We start from the raw sequence: 20,308 nt of genomic DNA on the forward strand, positions 1-20,308 counted from the left end.
GGGCTTCTGGGTTCCCGGGCTTGGAAAGGGCGGCCGCACTCCCCGGCCACCCCGCCCGGCCGATGTCGTCCTTTCGCTGAGAGCACGTTCTCCGCCTCTTGGTCCCGTCCTGGCGCCTGGACCCTTTCTCGGGCATTAACCCTCCGCAAGGGGGGCGGGGTTCGAACCCAGGCTGACCCTTCCGCCCTGCACTGAGTTCCCTCCGAAAGGCTTGTGCTTAAATGGCCTTCGAGTCACTGACAGTGTATTGGAAAGCTGGGTGGGCCGCAAGGACGGCGTTAGGGGGAGGAAAGCGTGTTAATAAAACTTGCCGCTTGACCTCACTCGCAGACCCTCTCCTGTTTAGTCTGTTTTAAGGGCGAAGGGGAGACTTGCCCTTCCACGCTTTGCCCAGGGTCCCCTGGACTTGGAGAGGCGCCTCGGGACGTAGCGTTCCTTGTCTTCACCCCGTTAAAAGAGAGAACACGGAGGGTCGGAGAGCAGGAGCTGCTCGAGCCAGGACCTCGCGAGCAGTCAGGCTTTGATTTAAAACTAAACCAGGTAGTCAGGCTTTGATCGGAAACTCAACCAGGTTTATCGCGTGTGGACCTCCTCGCGAGCAGCCAGGCTTTGATCGGAAACTAAACCGGGTTGATCAGGTGTCAGTGCCATCTGCACGGTTCCAGGCCAAGCTGCCCCTTCACTGCGTTGTTTCTTCTTTTCTAAACTAATATTTCATGATTGCGTTTTTGGTGCGTTTGCACAGTAAATTAGGTCCCCACGTGCCAACTTGTACGCAGCTTGTTCTGTGACACGGGTGACAGGTTTCACATTCTCTCCATTCTGTGTTTCCAGGTTCCTCACTCTTTGCCGCCTTCTCGACTTTGCTTTGGGTAAATGCAGATTGTTCTTAGTATTTAAGAGAGCGCGTTATTGATGAGTGAGAATTTTATAAGGCAAGCTACTGTTTGGCTGGAGGATTTCAGTTCTAAATGGAAAGGGTGTTCTGGGGCTGTGGTTTCACGGGCCCCTGTAGCCTCTGTTGGTTCAGTTGTTTTGTACCGTAGAGGAAGGCTCATTTTGAAGCTCCGGCTCACATACTTTGGCAGTGCCCAGGAGGGACCAGTCCTTGGAGAAGGACATCGTGCTTGGGAGGGTGGCGGGACACCGCAGGACAGGAAGACCTCAGATGAGGTGGATTGATACAGTTACTAGCATGATGGGGGTTGGTGTGTGGGAATTAGTGAGACTGGCTCAGGACAGGGTTCAGAGCTGCTGTACATAGGGTCACTATGGGTCACAAGTGACTCAACCACACATAACAACCATAGAGTTGGATGTTGACTCGGTAGATCTAGCTTTTTATTCGGAAGTTGGGTTTTGTCATACATTTTTCTTCTGTACCTTCCGTTATATCTCTGGTCAGAACTGGTTGGTAATAGATGTTGGGCACCATCTAGTTCTTCCGTTCTCAGGCTAGAAGAGACTGTGGGTGTACGAGTAACTGGTCCTACAGGCTAGTTTCTTCTCTGAGCCATTCATTTCCTTCATTCTCTTGTGCTTCACAAGAATGGAGACCAGTCGTTTTGTACCTTAGATGACCACCCAAAAGCCCTTGTAATTCTAGATGGCACTCAACTGAAACATAATGTAGAACACCATCTTTAGAAACTGTGTGTTATTTCACCCGACTGAGTTGTCCCATGAAACCATGTCCTGAGCCTTTTAATCCAGAAAAGCCTCCCAGAGAGGCATTTGGATATGTCTAAGAAGTCTCTTTTTGTGTTTTATTGTACCATGAATATATGCAGCATTCATATGCCTGCAGATACACATGCTCGTTTCTTCCCATCCACATATATGTGTAAATCTGTGGTGTGTTTCATTCTCTCTTGATTTTCCCTAGTAGAACAGTGTTAGAGAAATCTTGTGTCCTAACTTGTATTAATATTGCTTCAGAACTTTTTCAGTTGCCACCCTAATAGACTGTTTCTCTTATTTTCAGCAACCATGAAGTTGAAGGAGACAAAATCAAGGCGAAAGCCACCAGCCCATGACAAATTGAAGGTGAAGGGAATCAAAGTTGTGGGGAAATGGAAACAGGTGACGATTGACCCAAACTTGTTTGCAGATGGGCAAATGGATGATTTAGTGTGCTTTGAGGAACTGACAGATTATTGTTTGGTCTCACCTGCCCAAAATCCGTTGAGCCTCTTCTCAGAGGAAAAGCCCAAGAAAAGAAAGGCGCAAGCTATTTCACAAGGAGGGGAGGAGGATGGAGAGACCAGCTCCCCAAAGAAAAAGATCATGTTGAAGAAGAGTCAAGACATGGAAACTAAAGGGACCAGCACCCCAAAACAACTTGAGGTCAAGGATGCCCAGCTAGAGCCACAGGAGAATGATTCTGGTTGCTTTGAGCCAGAGGTCGGGGAAATAACATCAGGAAGCCAAGCCCACACTGTTCGAAGAAAGAAGAAAAAGAAAGGGAAAAAACCCTTGGATCCTCCCCAGGGTACTGCTCCAAAGGTATCCACTTCTCCGAAGGTGTCCACTACTCCAAAAGTGCCCAAAAAAGCAAAGACATGGATGCCTGAACTGCAAGACCAGAAGGCTGACGTTTCAGCTTGGAAAGACCTCTTTGTGCCTAAGCCCGTACTCCAAGCACTCAGCTTTCTAGGCTTTTCTGCACCCACACCCATCCAGGCCCTGACCCTGGCCCCCGCCATCCGTGACAACTTGGACATCCTCGGGGCTGCTGAGACAGGTCTGTGTTTCCGGTCTAGCTGGGGCGGGCTGGTCTCTGGATTGTGCTTATAACTGCTAATGGGCTAAATTACTAGGAGAGGGAAATTGAGAAACTTCAAAGGCAATATTAAGTGCAAATGTTTGGAAACCCACTAGCACTGGGTTCACATCTGCTTTCTGACTGGTAGGTACCCAAGGCAGGTTTTTACCTCCCTGAGACTACGGGTCCTACGGAAAAAGATAATTAAGGAAACATTATTGAGATAGTCTTTCTGGTGTCTAAAAAATCAGGTGTGCATTTTAAAGTACATCCCAGTTGAAATACATTGCAAACACTAAATAGCCATATTTGGCCACTAGCTGCTGTATTATGTAGTGTAGAGTAAGACTATCAGCATGTTTTGTGTCTTGGGGTTTTCTGAGTGGATGATCAGAAATCTTGGCGTGAGGGTCACACAAATGGAAAGAGTGGGTAGGACACCTAGGAGATTAACAAAGAACTAATAATAATACAAGCATAGAGAGACATCAGTTGGCCTAATGGACAGAAAGTCATGCTCCCAAGCCAAAGGTGGGTGACTAATCCACAGCCTTCGGGTCTGCCTTTACTTTTTTTTAGGTGAAACATCCTTCTAGGTTGTATAACCCTGGTATGTCCCCTTGCTGTACAGAGGTAACTCATGGTTGCAGTGAAGCTGAACACTGTGACCCTGATGTGTTAAATGCGAGAATGGTTACCCATGGTGGACAGTGGTGGAGCTCCATCATTAAAACAAGCTTGGAAGCAGAAGTGGCATCTGCTTCCATAACTTGCCTCTGGAAACCTGTGAACCTGGAGAAAGGACAAAAGTTATACCAGAGTCCAGGTCTTTCGTTCATAGGGTCGTTATGAGTCGCCTTCGACTCCCCGGCACTTACCAACAACAATAGTAATACAGTTTACTGCACTTAAATTGCATCACGTATTGGCCTTAACTACTTTTCATTGATGAACTCATTCCTCACAGTCACCCTGAGGGAAAAACCAGTTGTAAGTTGACTCAAAGTCAACGTCATAGATTCCACCTTCTCGAATGATTTATGCAGCCCTAACACACACCTTTCTTGGCATTAAACCATGCATTGTTCTCCTGCTCAGTTTGAACAGCAGCTTGGTCTATGAATAGATTTTGTATAAGCACTATTACATATTCTAGGTCACCCATTATGTTCAGAGTGTGTGATAGGCAGTCAGATTCCCACAGCAGCACCCCAGCCAAAAGTCTTAGTCATCTGCTTCTGTGAAGATGATAGCCAAAAAGCACCTATGGAGTTCAGCTGTAACAGGAGTTTGCCATGTGTCAGAATCAACTTGATGGGAATGAGTTTGGTTTTCATGAACAAAGAACTCGTCTTTTCATTAGTGAGTTGGACAGTGACTAAGAAGGATAGAAGGAGAATTGATGCTTTTGAGCTATGGAGCTGGAGAAGAGTATTGAGGGTGCCATGGACTGCTAGGAAAACAAACAGATTCATCCTGGAGAGGGTTAAACCGGGCGGCTCCTTGGAGGCAACGATTCTGAGGCTCCATCTAACATACTTTGGACATGTTGTAAGGAGAGACCAGTCCTTGAAGAGGGACATCATGCTTGGGAGGGTGGAGGGACAGCACAGGAGGGGGAGGTCCTCTATGAGGTGGATTGATTCAGTGACTGGGGTCATGAGGATGGGAGTATCAGAGACAGTACGATTGGCACAGAATAGAGCAGGGTTTAGGGCTGTTGTACATAGGGTCACTATGAGTTGCAAGCGACTTGACAGCACATAAAAATAACAACATTTATCATTCGTATTACGTTCTTTGGTGAAGTGTCCAATTTTTTTGCCCATTCTTAATTGAGTTTGGTTTTTTATTGAGTTTTGATAATTCTTGTACATTCTGTATATTGTTGTTTGCCATCCAGTTATTTATGGCTTGTAGTTGTTATCTGTTCGTCTCTTTGACTTCCTACGGGAATGCTAGACAGACCACCTGGGAAGGCACACTGGGAGACTGCCGTCCAAGTAACAAACTGGCAAAACAGGAAACAAAAAAAGGGGGGGGGGACAGATAGGGAAACATGCTGAAAGGTGGGTGTCCAACTGTGAGTGGAGAGGAAAAAGTGATTTGTGTAAATTCCTAGTCTTGTTCGAGATCTCGAGAGACTTGGCCACATTTGAGCCCTATGTGCGTTCTTGGGAGACTTGCTGCTGCTCCTTTGCATTTGAGGTTCCATGAACCCATGTGTTGTGGGGAGTTGTGATTATGTCTAGCACTTTGGAGACTAATGCCATTCACTCTATCTCCTGTTCTTTCACTGGGTTTGATCCACTATTTCCATTAATCCTTCCTGCTCATGTGTCTACAGCACAGTAAGGCAAAGTCTCAACATCTTTGCCTCCAAGAGACATTGTGGTTACACTTTTGCCAAGACAGATTTGTTTGTCCTTTTTACAGTCCCTGGTGTATTCTGTATTCTCAGCAGCACCACAATTCAAACACATTGATTCTCCTTTGGTCTTCCTTTATTCCAGCTTTCACATGCATGTGGGACAATTGAAAATAACTTAGCTTGGGCAGGCACACCTTAGTCCTAAAAGTGACACCTTTGCCCTTTAGCACTTCAAAGAGCAGCAGAGTTGCCCAGTGCAGTGCATCACTTCATTTCTTGACTCTGCTTCAGTGGGTGGGACACATACATTTCCTTATTTTAAGCTATTTCATGTCCCTTTGTTCTATTTTCTCTTTGGTCTGTGTATTGATGTTCCACATGAACACAATTAATTGTTCAGGATTGCCGTTCTTCTTAATGCTAGTTTGTTGTGCTCCCCATTGTTGAATGCCTTTATAAAAGCGATAAAACACGGATAGACATCTTTCCGGTATTCTCTGGCAGACCACTGAGAATTATGGTCCAGCTAAGTTGACACATGACCTTAAACGTCGTAACCAGCATTACTCCGGCTCACACTTTATCACTTGTTACTGCCAGGTATATAGTTAGTATGTGGAAGAGTAGAGACAGCTTTTTTCCCCCTAAGAACACTTTGTGGTTTTTTCTGTCTTTTTTTCTTGTGTACCGTTTAATCAGATCCAACTGGCACAGGAAGAGATTGCCCCTCCTCCAGCGGAGCATCTGGTGGATTAGAACCATGTGCCTTCAGGACTGCAATGCAGCTTCTTACCACTAGACCATCAGGGCTCCCTTTTTGTTGTCTTTTTGAAAATTACTTGTGAGAATTCTTTCATACCTATGATAAAGATTTCTTACTCGAGAGAACATTGATTTGCTGCTGCGTAGACATTATCACTTGGGACCTCCTTTAGTAGTACGTTATGTTCTCAGTTTTAGGTGTTTGGTTTGCTTATTTTGATGATGGGAGTTTGTGTTTGCTCCATATGTAAATATTCAAGGGCCAGTTTGAAAATTTCAAACATTGACAAAAGCAGTGCTATTTTAAAATTTTCTGAAAATGTGAGAAAATTTTCTTTTACTTTCTTTCCTCACCAAAAAAGATGGGGTGAGTGCCTCACCTCACCTTGCAAAGGTCCTTGGCTTGCACAAATGATTTGTCCCTAAAGACTGGCAATTCAGATCCACCCAGCAGAAAGGCTCAGTGACAGCGCTTCCATAAAGGCTACAGCCACGAAAACCATGGAGAAGTTCTGCTCTGTCACCACGAGGAGGAAACATCTGGCCTGCCGGGGTTTGGGTTTCATTTTGGTTTTCCACCTTTTATATGATTAATAACAAGCAATTTTAATTGTTGTTGTTATGTGCCGTTGAGTCGTTTGTGACTCATAGCGACCCTATGTACAACAGCCCTAAACTCTGCTCTATCCTGTGCCAATCGCAGTCTCTGACACTCCCATCCCGATTACCCCAGTCACTGAATCAATCTACCTCATAGAGGGTCTTCCCCTCCTGCGCTGTCCCTCTACTCTACCCAGCATGATGTCCCTCTCCAAAGACCTGTCTCTCCTTACAACATGTCCAAAGTATGTCACACGGAGCCCCAGAATCCTTGTCTCCAAGGAGTAGCTTGGTTTAACCCTCTCTAGGATGGATCTGTTTGTTTTCTTGGCAGTCCATGGAACATTCAATTACAAACTGAATTTTTTTCCTCTCATTAATGTCTTGGTAATAAAAAATATGTGAATTTGCCCTCCACCCCTAAGTTATAGTTACTCTTTGACAAGAACAACGGTGCATTTATGCAAGTGTGTGCCCACCCACCGTTTATTCCTTTACAGTTTCACAGCTTGAGCATTTGTCTTCTGATGAATATGAAACCAACACCTGCAGGGTCTTGTTGTATATTGTAGAGTCAGAACTGACCCATATCTGACCCTCTAGTGGTTTTTCAGAGGCCGTTAATAACACAGTTGGAGATTATCCATCCTTCTCCCACAGAGCAGCTGGTGGCCTCGAACCACGAGCGTTTGGGATTGCAGCACAGCTTCTTGCCACCAGAGCTCCCAGGCTTTTGTCTTTAGTTCATCATTGTTGACATGAGACCTCATTGTCAGTGTGTAGGTATATATGACTTGGCTGGACTTTCCCAAGCCCCCTAGTTACCTTTAGAGTGTTGGGGGAAAGCTGTCGAGTGGAGGCCTTTGGATTGGCCAGGGTGGTACCTTGTGGTTTCAGTTTCTCCCATTTTATGCAAAAGATAGTCATAGATTAAAGTATGTGCATCTGTTGATTCCCATTTTTTTTCCCCATTAGGAAGTGGGAAAACTCTTGCCTTTGCTATTCCGATGATTAATGCAGTGCTGCAGTGGCAGAAGAAGCAGCCTGCCTCAACTCCAAATAATTGTGGAGTGCTCGCCGGAGAGGCCACAGGTCAGACTGGATCATCACGCAAGGCCAGGACCGAGTCTGGAATACCGCCTGATGAGGCTGGAGTTGATGGTGAAGAAGAGACCAATGGGGCTGGAGCACCACCTGACAGGGCCAGAGCCACGACCAAGGCGCCCAGCGCAGACCAAGTCATGGAATTCCCTAGTGATGCTGGTGAAGGACCTTCCCTGAACAGGGAGAACCCCGTCTCCCAGGAGGATGAGGAGGAAGAGGAAGAGCTCAGTGACGGGCAGACTGGATCGTTGAGTGGCAGAATTAGCACCTGTAAAGAGCATTCGAAGCGTCCTCTGCTTGGACTGGTTCTGACTCCTACTCGAGAGCTGGCTGTCCAAGTCAAACAGCATGTTGATGCCGTGGCCAGGTTTACAGGTGAGATTTACTCCCTCTAATGACTGTTTCCTGAAAGCGTCCTAGATGCAAGGATAGCAGAGAGTCATCAACTGTGACTTCTGGTCTCTAGGGGAATCTTTTCTCTGCTAGAGAATTAATCTGGTTGAAAATTGAATGACACTTTTCTTAGTTCTGCAAAGATAGATAGTGCCATTCTAGATTCTTAGAAAATTGGTTAATTTATTGGATATAGTAGATGTTTAAGGTAGAAGTTGGCAAACTGCTTGTTTTTCTAAATAAAGGTTTACATTTGTTTACACATTTTCTATGGCTACCATTGTACTTCAGAAATGAGTAGAGTTATTAGTTACAGAGATTATCTGGCCTGCAAAACCGAAAATGTTTGCTGTTAAGGGAAAAAAAAAATTATTTGTTCCTGATTTAGAATATTACAGATTAATTCTCTCAAGGAATCCCTTATTGGCAAGGACTGCACAATGGGATTTTTAATAATGAAACCAGCAGTTACATATTGAGTTCTTCATATGTGCTTGACATTTCCCTGTGTTTCCCTGCATTGTTCTGTACCGTCCCTCTCACACTGGCTGTGCCGAGAGAAGAGCAGGGCACAAGGAAAGATTTAGACTAGGTCACAGCACCTCAGCTCATTGCTGTATGAGTCAGAATCAGCTCTGAGCTGACCTTTGGTGGGTTTTCCAAGACTGCAAATCCTGGGATGAGATTGCCCTCTTCCTCAGAGTAGCTGGTAGATTTGAACTGCCTGTCTTTGTCAGTGCAAGCTCCTTACCAGAGCTCCCTGTTTCTAGGGCTTTTTAGGAGAGATGTGTCACGCATCTGCCAGTATTGTCCTTTCCAGCATTCTGGTGCACACACCACTGCTTAGTGTTTTCAAGGCTTTGGTTGTAAGCACCTGTAGGTTCAGATCCAGACCTCCTGTTCTGTCTGGAGGAGAGAAGCAAAAATAATCAAGGTTGAGAAAGCAGTCAGGACCCTGCTCACAGAAGACTTGGTCTACCCTCTGGATTGACCCTAACATACCAGGCTGGCTCTTAGCACCCTACTAGAGAGGGATTTTTGCTGGTGATTGCCTCTGCATCTGGGGCTCCTGTGCAGGTTGTATGAGAACATAATGACCATCACTGACTGTTCTACTCAGGGCCACAGTAGATAAACCTTAATATTACTGGAGGAAAATGTGCAGAAGAACTCAGATTCCTAAAAACAAACTGAAAAACAGACCTGCTAGACTGGTTGAGACTACAGGACCCATGGGGACTCTTGCCCTGAGATACTCTTCAAACCTTGAACTTGAAATGGAACCCTGATGTTACCTGGTAGCTACAGAACAAATTGGTTCCAGAAATAATGAATAGCACCTCTTAGTTCTATGGCTCATTTTAAAAATCACCCATGTGAGACTAGATGGTCAGCAATGACTTTAAAACAAAGTTGAGAACATAAGAGGATAGGGAAATTAGATCAATGGAAACAGAGCAACCAGAATGGAAATGAGCTTAATCAGGCATTAGGAAGAGTGTAACCATTATTATTATTAAAACATTTTTGTAGAAATTATTGAATAGGAACCTATACTGCTGTATAAACCTTCACTAAAAATAGAATATTATTTTTAAAAAGAAACTAAGCAGACAGGTTGAGTGATGGTATCTTTTTTGTGCCCCAGGAATTAAAACTGCTATTTTGGTTGGTGGAATGTCTGCACAGAAACAACAGAGGATGCTGAACCGCCACCCTGAGATTGTGATTGCCACTCCAGGCCGCCTCTGGGAACTGGTCAAGGAAAAGCACCCTCATTTGAGTAACCTTCGGCAGCTTAGGTGAGACCCAGTATTACTCCTCCTTACTCCCTGCTCTAAAAGGGCCTAAAATAACGTGGTGATGTGTGCAGCGTTCTTGCTGTCAAAGGGTGCAGTGCCCTCAAACTTGACCTTCAGTAAACCAAGCACACATGAAAGAGATTAATTGAGGCTCTTGGGGGTGGGGGTGGGGGTTGTCTACATGTTTTTTGGCTGGGTGGAGGCTATGTAGTGGTCTATTCATTTACGTGCTGCTAATGAGATGATGTGTTTGGATCTGCAGGTGCCTGGTGGTGGATGAGGCTGACCGGATGGTTGAGAAAGGCCACTTTGCTGAGCTTTCTCAGCTATTGGAGTTGCTTAATGACTCTCAGTACAACCCAAAGAGACAGACACTTGTTTTTTCTGCCACATTGACTCTGGTACATCAAGCCCCTGCTCGAATCCTTCATAAGAAGCACACCAAGAAGATAGACAAAACTGCCAAACTTGACCTTCTCATGCAGAAGATTGGCATGAGAAGCAAGCCCAAGGTCATTGACCTCACAAGAAATGAGGCCACAGTGGAGACGCTAACGGAGACCAAGATCCATTGTGAGACTGACGACAAAGATCTTTACCTGTACTACTTCCTCTTGCAATATCCAGGCCGCACGTTAGTGTTTGCCAACAGCATTTCCTGCATCAAACGCCTCTCAGGACTTCTCAAAGTCCTGGATATCATGCCGCTCTCCCTACATGCCTGTATGCACCAGAAGCAGAGGCTCAAAAACCTGGAGCAGTTTGCCCGCCTCAAAGAGTAAGTCAGGTCTGTCCCCAGAGGCTCAGTCCCTAGATACTGGGCCAGGGTGCTGGGGCGAACTAGGGAGGGAGACAGCTTTTTATCCCGAGGGCTTCGTTGTTAAGAAGGTAGACTTGTTTGACAGCAGAAGGCAGGATCACCTTCATTTGGTTACTGACAGTGCCCACCAGACACCTCCCTAATAGAATGCCAGCACTGCTAGTGACTGGCACTTCTGCTCCGTTGTTAAAGCCACTTCTCATATCCTGAAGAAGCAGAATAGATTTGTGATTAATACTTTACAGATGCTGGAACTTCACTGCCTGAGGTCAGGCTCTGGCTCTGTCACTTCCTAATTGGTCAAGTTCTTTAACCTCTCTCTGCTGTGGTATTCTCATTCATACGCTTGGGATAATGAAAAATATTTCTGTTGTTTAGTTAATGAGTAAATGATTGTGAGTCCATACATACAGTGCATTTAGAACAGAGCCCGGCTCATAGTATTTGCTGACTAGTTCTTAGCTTTGGTAGTTCTTGTTTCCACTGCTACTGCATGGTTATTATTATTCTCACAAGTTTATGCATAAAGTGAGATCTTGAGACGCTCTTCCGCCGCTTGCTCACAGTTTCTCAGCCGAGAAGTATCAGATTTGGGTTTCACACAGTCATTCAGACCCTAGAATACTTGCTTTGTCCCACCTCACGGATCAAGGTGCATTTGTAAGATGAGGGCCTGGGACGCTGGCAGTTTCCCCACGGTATTTTGTCAGGTCACCGGGTGATCAATTTCCAGGTGTCTCCTTTTGAATATTGGAGGTACTGTGAGTGTTCTACTGAGATTAGTTAGAGCAGAGCTTGGCAGAGTTGAGTAAGTGCCACAGAAAGTGTATGTAAAAAATAGTTACTCTCTGGACCTTTACAGAAGAAATTGCTGATCCTTGACACAGAGCAGTAGTTTAGTGTTTCACAAATTTCAACTTGTGTCACATTCCCTGATCCTGCCTTAGAAATAGAAGGAATGGAGTCCCAAAAGGGCCCTAAATCTTAAATTTTAAAAGTTCTCAAGTGCTTTTGACTTTTCAAGACAAACGTGAAGAAATACCAGCTAGTACGAATTTATTGAGTATTTACTGTGAAGCAGGTACTGTCTTGTATGTTGGTAATAAACAATGAAGAGTCCAAGTCTTTGAGGTCGGGAAGCTTATCTTTGAAAGGAGGGAGATAATAAATGTTAGCGTGTAGTAAACACGTAGAGGCGAAGTTGAGCAGGAGATAGAGCAGAAGACTGGCATGGGGTCGGGGAACTACTCTGAGGAGGTGACATTTGCGTGCTTGGCGTTTTTGAACAATAACAAGATCTGTAGAGGAAAGTCAGCGGGGAGGGGATTGGAGTTGGGGTCACTGGCTCAGTCTGAAGTGCACTTGAAATGGGCCTTTGTTACTGCAGAGTGTGTGGCATTCTAGTTGTGGGCAGTCAGACATTTGGATCCTGGCCCACGTGTGTATCTTGGCCAAGTTAATGTCTGAGCCTCTATTTCTTCATCTGTCAGGGTCAATAAAGTCAGGATCTTGTAGGGTGTTTTCAGTAGTTATTAGATGGTAGGAGTTGAGTAGTGGTATCTGTTAGCTTTGATCTTTACTAAGCTTTGCTTTCCACAGCTGTGTTCTTCTGGCAACTGATGTGGCAGCCCGTGGTCTGGATATTCCTGAAGTCCAGCATGTCATCCATTACCAGGTAGGGATCTTGGGAAATGTGTATCAAAAGACAAATTGTATTGGGAAAGTCTGCTGTCAGGAACCTCTCCAGAATACTGCAGAGCAATAATGTTAGTCTGGAGACTAACACTAAGGTGTGCCTGATCCAGGCCATAGTCTTTGCAATTACTTGTTATTTGTCAGAGAGCTCGACAATGACTAGGGGTGATAGCAGGAGAATTGATGCCTTTGAGCTATGAATCTACACCATGGACGGCCAGAACAAACAAGTTCATCCTGGAGAGGGTGAAACGAGGCTAATCCTTGGAGGCAAGGATTCTGAGGTTTTTTCTAACATACTTTGGGAATGCTGCAAGGAAGGGGACCAGTCCTTGGAGAGAGACCTCATGCTTGGAAGGGAGGAGGGACAGTGCAGGAGAGGAAGACCCTTGATGAGATGGACTAATTCAGTGCGGTGTGTCGGAGACAGTAAGATTGGCAAAGGATAGAGCAGGTTTTAGGACTATTGTACATGAGGTCACAATGAGTTGCAGGCAACTTGATGGCACATAACAACATGTACCTGTTAGCTTTAGATCAAGCCAAGGAGAAGTAGTGGGAATGGAGGAGGGATTCTTTGTTTCCAGTCATTATGCAGCAGAGAATCTCGGTGACGGCTAGTCTCCTACTGATGTTACATCCCTACTGAGGGATGTAAATTGTAGGATATGTTCTGAATTCACATGGCCTCCATTTTTTTTTTCTATAATTATATTTTATTAATTTTCATAAACATTTACAGAGATTTTGGGTTTCCATTCATTCATTGATGGCCTCCATTTTTGACTTGGAGCAGTTACATAGAATCTTCTCTCTGCCTCCAGAAAATAGATAGAATTCAGAGTGTGAGGTGTAGAGAAGTAGCAGGCATGTTGGTGAGGAGCCCGCCTGGCAGAAATGCCACTTGTGCAACTTTGTTACTTAATCTCTCTGTACCTTAGTTAAGTGAAGTAATTATAGGGCCTGCTTCTTGGGGTTATTATTAGGCTAAAATAAGTTAACACATATAAAGCACTTAGGAGGCCACCCGGCACTTTGTTGCTAAGTGTTAGTAGCATTAATATAGTGCGCGTACCTAGTAAAAAGCATAGGTTGGTGGTCAAGAGTCTGGGCTCCAGGGACAGATGGTCAGGTTTAAACCCCTAGTATACTACTTTATAGCTATGTGACTTTGGGCTAATGAATTATGTTTCTTTGGTTTCCCTGCTTACAAATTCAAAGGAAAAATGCTGACTATAGCCCATGGGGTTATCATGAGAATTATAATGAGTTAATACAGATAACACACTTAGCATTGGCCAAGTGCTTGATAAATGGAAGCTATTGGGATGTGGTAATTGTTTCTCCCCCATAATCCCCTGTGCTTTTAAAAATATTTAAGGGTACCAGTTCAGCTTAGCAAATCTTTACTCGCCCTTTTCTTTTTTGAGATGGGACTAGATAAATCTTTATGAGCATTCTCAGACTGAACAAGGGGATTAGAGAGTCCAAGCCTTCAACATGTGTCAGTCCAGTGGAGGAGGTGGAATGCCCACAGCTATCATTTAAAGCAGGAGATAACTAAATGTAAAATAGCATACAGGAGGGAGAACTTACAGCTTGGACGAAGTTGGAAGGTACTTTTTAAACGATAACTTGGTGTTTAAGGATAGAGAGCTTTTGGACATGTGGAGAGGTAAGAAAGGAAGGAGAACAGAAAGAACATGGTGAGCCGGGTAGGAGGCAGCGCTCAGGGACTGTGGCTGTGTGTGAGAGCAAGGCTGTGTTGGGAGAGCAGTAGTTGGAGAGGCTACAGGCAAGTCATGAAAAGCTCCACGTGTTGAGTTGAAGCGAACCTTGAGATGAAGCAGGCAAACGGAAATAATTTCCAGCACTGTTATTCATAGTTCATAGTGACTGCTTAGAGCACTTTAGAACATAGTGAAATGTTGGTGGTCTCAGAGAAGACTTGGGAGTGGACAGAGAGTACTCAGCATCTGCGGTCTAGTTAGTAATGTGGAGTGGCTGGGGGGCGGAGTGCTCGGCATGCGCTGTCATTCTTTGCAGCAGAGGCAGTGTGCTCCATGTTGCATGGTCTCTGAAGCTGGACTGCTTCCGTTCCAGTCCCGGTTCCATTTGGTTCGGTAGCCTCAGAGGAGTTGCTTCCTCTGAGATTAATTTCCTGGTGTATAACAGGTGAAATGTCAGCTGTGTCAGCAGGTGAAGGTGAAGTGTGCATGCAGGGTGCTTAGGATTGCCTGGCACATAGTAGTCACGCAGTAAATGTTGGTTCGGTGACATTGTCCATCACCCATGCAGAGCTCATGAGGAACCAGTGCTGTTTCTTGTAGAAAGAGAAGGTAACATGGTCAGAGCAGTGGCTCAGAAAGATGACCTTTGTACTCTCAAGCTAGGGTTGGGGAACAGGAAAAGCCTAGAGACCATTAGTTCCAACTCATGGCTCAGCAACAACAGAGGAAATGACTGCAGTCTCCCAGTAGAATGGTCATCAGGTGCAGACCAGGATGGGAGCATGGGGAATGCAGACATACCCAGTGACTGGGCTAAACCTGGGGACAGTTAGAATGTGGTCTGAGTTCTGGGTTGGTCCACATGCTAGAGGGGATTCTTGTCTGGTTGGAGGGTGTTGGATACAGCTCTGAGCAGAGCAGTTTTGGGCCATTGCTGTGTACTTGACCTCCTGGCTCCTCCTTTGACAGGTCCCCCGGACCTCGGAGATTTATGTCCACCGAAGTGGTCGAACTGCTCGTGCCACCAATGAAGGGCTGAGCCTGATGCTCATTGGACCTGACGATGTGATCAACTTTAAGAAGATTTACAAAACGCTCAAGAAAGATGAGGACATCCCTCTGTTCCCTGTGGAGACAAAGTACATGGATGCAGTCAAGGTAAAAAAACACTAGGGGATTCCATAGATCCTTCTGGAACACCTCATTGTACAGCTACAGCACCATGACCCATGAAAACTCAGTAATGATCTGCTAACCATAAAGCAGGGAGATTTACAAAAAACCCAGAGGAGAGACCGCTGAGTGAGCAAAGGTGTGTGGCCCTCACTCGGGGCTGTTCGGTCAAGATCTCAGCTCAGCTGTGGGGGATGTTTGACAACACAGGTGTCCCTTCACGTTGAATGATGCAGAGTGTTCTGGTTTGTTCCTTCAGCATATATTTATTAAGTCCTTTCTACACGCCAGATACTTTGTAGATACTGGCATATAACAGTGGCCCAGACAGACAGTCTTAGGAACCCAGAGAGAATGTTTATCCAACCAACTCCCTGTATTTACAGTGCAGCAAACTTAGGTCCAGAGAGGTGATGGTTGAGGCTGGCAGTCGAGGTCAGAGTAGAGAGTGAGTAGCAGACTTGGTTCAGATCCTGGTTTGCCCATTTCCTAGAGTGTTTTGCACATTCATATGTCAGTGTCTTGGGATGTGAATCCTTGTGCTAGGCGTTGGGTTTTTCTGGACACTTGATCAGTACTTTTTATAGACCTGAGATCTACTAATTCTTACTCCACTACTGATTTTTCTTTCCTCTCTGAAGAGATTGCAGAATTTTTCTTTGTCCCCCCTCAGAGAATAAACTGAGTTAGCTGTTGCCCTGAGTGACTGTTACTGTGTGATCCTTGCTGAGAGGGTCATTTACATGAAGCAGTCAGAGTTTGTCTTGTTTCTGAGACGAGCGTTCAGTGTTCACACACCCAGCACCTCTGAGGCCTGGACAGCGCCCCCTCCCGCCATCATTCACTCTTCATCTTTAGAATGGGGCTGTCCGTAGTTGCTGTGAGCCCCTGCTGCAGTTAACTGAGGTGCCGGGAGGTGACTTTCCTAAGAACTCGGGATTTGGAAATGACAGGGCATTTGAAGGGAAGCCTTGTGTGTTTGAGCACATTCGGTAAAGCAGCCAGATGTGACTGAATGCCACAAACCCTCTAGAATCCCGAAGCTTTGGTAAACCTTACTGCCTGGGCCTGGACACCTGTAGGTTCCCAGACTGAGACAGGTTTCTAGGAGGAGGGCTGGTCATTGTGCTTTGTTAGTTCGTCTGGCTCTTAATGAGTACGTGTGCTCGTGGGAGGTTTGCCCCTGGGTTTTTACCAGCAATAAACAGCAATGCTTAACCGTCAGCTAGTAGTGCCAGGTTGGCAGTATAAACCCATCCAGTGGCTCCTCAGGAGTCAAGCCTGGAAATCTCCCATTACGGTAACATCCTAGGACGCACTTCTGTTCTGCTCTCTCCTGCGTCGGTCGTCATTGGTATGCACCAGGAAACAAGCGCATGGCCAAGGGACCTGAGCATGTGCCAGGAACCTCACCGAGCGCAAGAGCCTTTCATACTTGATTTAGAGGTGTGTTTGCGTCCCAAAGGCCGAACCTGCTTTCAGATGACCCCTGGTTTTTCTCCGCCCCTTCGCAGGAGAGAATCCGTTTAGCCCGACAGATAGAGAAAGCCGAGTATCGGAACTTCCAGGCTTGTGTGCACAACTCCTGGATTGAGCAGGCGGCGGCTGCCCTGGAGATTGAGCTGGATGAAGAGATGTACAAGGGTAAGAGCCTGGGGCTGCGCTAGTTCCCTTTTCTCTGCTTGGAACCATTGCTGCTGCCGTCGGGGTTTGTCAGACACTTTACTTTCTGACGAGCCAAGTGCAGCATGAGCCCAACATGCCTCAGCCTTCGTTCTGTCTGTCTTAACTGTCTCTAGTTCTCCGCTGCCACCCTCTGTGGAGACTTGTGGACTGGAGTGCTGAAGGGACAGGCTCAGACTAGATTACTTAACCTCCCTGCTGTCTTCCACTTGGTTTTACACCATGCAGCACAGAGGCTCCCACCTACCTCAGTGCAGCACAAGGTCCCACCTACCTCACATGTGGCACAAAGTACCAACTCCTCAGGAGATTGTGACGATTACTTGAGTTATCAGCTATAAAGTGCTTAGAACAGTGCCTGGCAAATACAAAGTATTGGGTGCCTTTTAAGTTATTTATCATCAGTATTGTGACTGCTACACCCACATTTGCCTTCAAGGTTGAGAGTACATTGTGTCATCATCTCATCTGATCTCTACCACTTCAGGGTAGAAGCACAGTGGAAGTTAATATCCTTTTACTTATGGGAACTGGGGCTTAAAGAACATTGATTTGTGCAGGAAAACTGTGCCATCACCAGGCTTTGCCTGAGCTTCAGCTCTGAACCTGAGCCCAATAGGACTCAGGGATGAATCTGTTGGTCTCTCCTGTTTTATAGCTGTTACTCACAAATTTTGGGCAGCAAGCGGGAGTAGTTGTTTGTAGGTGCCATCTAGTCAACGACCTCTCATAGTGACCCTGTGGACAATAGTTGGGAACTCGGAGCTGCCTGTCATTATGAGCCCTGTCGCAGTCCCTGCGTCAGTCCAGCTGCCTGAAGAGCCTCCTCTCTGTCACTTAGCCTCTGCTTTCCCAGCGTAATGCCTTTTCCCAAGGACTGGAATTCTAGTCAGTATGCCCAGAGTGTATCAGACAGAGTTGGCCATCCTCGCCTCTGCGGAGCACACTGGTTGCAGTTTCTCAAAGACACAATTGCCCCTTAACACCTTGGAGAGGGTCTAGACTACTGTTGCCATGAATGTTGATTGTGGATCCAAGTATAGTTATTGACAACTTCCGTGTTTTCTCCATTTACCAGTGTTGCCTGTTGCTCCACTGGTGAGTGAGGACTGTCCCGTAAGAGTTTTCGTCAGTGAAGGACAGGGTGACCCACTCAGGCTGTTCGAGTTAGCTGTTTCTAGGGCTTGACAACATTAACTTCACAGAGGACTGAACGTGCTTTTGTCAGGGTTCTAAAACATTTTTAATTGAGAGCATTATCCATCCAAGGACATAGAACGTTTCTAACAATCACAGTAAGTCAGGTTTGTTTTCTTTATTGTGTGTCAAGGACGAAAAACTGATGAACAAGAAGAGCATCGGAGACAGAAGCAGATGAAGATCCTGAAGCAGGAGCTGCGCCATCTACTCTCCCAGCCATTGTTTAAACATGACCTGAAAACCAAGTACCCAACTCAGTCAGGCAGGCTGCCCGTGGTCCTGTCTACCTCCAGAAATGGCGAGTCGGCTCTGAGCTGCATCTCCAAACAGAATAAAAAGAAGCGGCAGCAGAACCAGCGGAAGCAGCTGGAGCGGCCTCAGCCAAGTCCAAGTGCAGGTTCATGCCCAGGCCGGGTGCAGGAATAGCACGGGGTCCGCTCTCTGACTGATGGACGTTTACTTGCCTTTTACTGCAGGTCTACTCCTGCAGAGCAGGAGAGACTCACATACCTGTTTGGGGGGAAAGTTCTGTATTCCAGTGTTACAAGTTTATTTTCTTATATTAAAAACCAATGCTGGAAGTCCTCACATTGTCCTGAATTTGTAGTGAGCACATGGGTGGGGGCACTGGTTACTGAGTTCCCGGGGGATCGTGGTGCTGGGCCTCCCCCCTGGCCGGTGAGCATGGCACTGTGGCCCAGGGCAGGATGCTCGACTGTGTCCCGCCAGTTGAGCATGAGGGGAGTGGGCAGGAGAGTTGCTGCCCTGTGTTCACAGCTCCTCTGCCCTGTCACCGCTCTTGTAGCCCAGCTATCCTGGGAAGTAAGTGGGGAAGAAGTTCCTGTCAGCAGAGGACAGGCTTCCCAGGTGGTGGAGGAGCAGGGACAGTAGTCACACCACTGAGCACCCAAGATCTGGTGCACTGCTATATCTCTGCCTGCTTGTCATTGGCTGCTTGTGCACCTAGTACTCTGGTGCAGATTTGCCCTCAGCTCAGTTTGCTGTTGCCTTGTGTAGCGGTGATGCCCTTGATGCCCCAGGAGCGTTCTCCTGCACTCTAGCCTGCATCACACTGTCCTGTGTGCTTGTCTCCCTTGGGCCAGGGGCTCTAGGGCAAGTCAGGCCTGGTGGAAGTATGTGCTGAGGGGATGAATGACCTGAAGGTGCCCTGGCTTTCTCTAGATAAGTCCAGAGAACTGCCAGGGTAGGAACAGGTCTTTAAATTTCTGTGTTTAAGCTCGCAGACGGGACACGGCTACTTGGTTGAGGGAATTCTGAGTCTTTGAAGAGGTTACTGCAGATAGACTCCGAATACCTGAGGTTCATGTAATTTGGACTCCCTCAGCAGAAACCCCACAAGCGTTTTCCTCCTGGGCCCAGGGCAGGTTTAAGAGTGTGTTGGCAAAGCATGTGTTCAGCCAGGATTCGCACCCATCCGTGGCTCTGTGGAAGAAAAACGTGGCAGTCTGTGTCCTTAAAGATGTACAGCCTTGCAGACCCCACAGGACAGTCATAGAGTCACTCTGAGTAGTAATCGACTCCACACAGTGAAAGATGGATGAAAAGGGAGGCCTCAAAAACTAGGGCTAGCCTCCCGAGGCAGATGCAGCTCATCAGCACATGCAAGGGACCCTGAGAAATCTGGGCACAAGCTGGTAAGGAAAGAGTTCTAATGTCAGGAAGATCTCACCAGCCCCTCAGAAGCCATGGGCCCCTGAGCACACCCACCGCCCATTTCTGCTTTCCCTGACCATGTCCACTGCAGGGGGAATGATCAAAGTCGAGGTGGCATGCTCAGCCATCAGGTGGTACCTGGCCCCTCTGCTGGGAAGTCTACACTGGGGACCATCCCATTTGTAGAGCACTTGACGTGTACGGTGTCAGGTGTCAGCTGCCACATACTCGGCCTCCTGCCATTTTTACCAACACTCCTGGCGGGAAGTGTCTCCAGTTCCCATATATGGACATCAGGGCAGAGAGGGCAAGTGACTTCTCCGAAATCAAGATACTTAGGCGTCTGGCTCAGAACTCTTTATTTCAGATGGTGCTAATAGGGAGGGCCACTCAAAAGCTAGAGTAGTTTACCGTCTTCTGTCACTAAATATTCCCACCGGCTTATAGTTTCCTTTGGAAAGACAGTAATAAATGTGTAGTTGTAAAGACAAGCTGTCACACACAACTTTCTTTGTAGCTTTTGCTTGCAAGGAGATG

The 20,308-nt window shown here is 46.4% G+C and overlaps 1 protein-coding gene across 1 annotated transcript; it reads left to right on the plus strand.

The window, feature by feature from the left end:
• The first annotated feature begins 1,989 nt into the window (after nucleotides 1–1,989).
• On the plus strand, nucleotides 1,990–18,523 carry DDX24 (DEAD (Asp-Glu-Ala-Asp) box helicase 24). Its single transcript, XM_006879204.1, has 9 exons — nucleotides 1,990–2,505; nucleotides 2,683–2,743; nucleotides 7,473–7,976; nucleotides 9,643–9,796; nucleotides 10,059–10,574; nucleotides 12,216–12,291; nucleotides 15,011–15,199; nucleotides 16,729–16,858; nucleotides 18,228–18,523. Exons 1-9 carry the CDS (start codon nucleotides 1,990–1,992, stop codon nucleotides 18,521–18,523), a joined length of 2,442 nt encoding a protein of 813 aa, XP_006879266.1.
• The last annotated feature ends 1,785 nt before the right edge of the window (nucleotides 18,524–20,308 follow it).

The sequence above is a fragment of the Elephantulus edwardii genome, unplaced genomic scaffold, assembly GCF_000299155.1.
Source record: "Elephantulus edwardii isolate Elephantulus edwardi_28Jun2011 unplaced genomic scaffold, EleEdw1.0 scaffold00002, whole genome shotgun sequence".
NCBI classification, from domain to species: domain Eukaryota; kingdom Metazoa; phylum Chordata; class Mammalia; order Macroscelidea; family Macroscelididae; genus Elephantulus; species Elephantulus edwardii.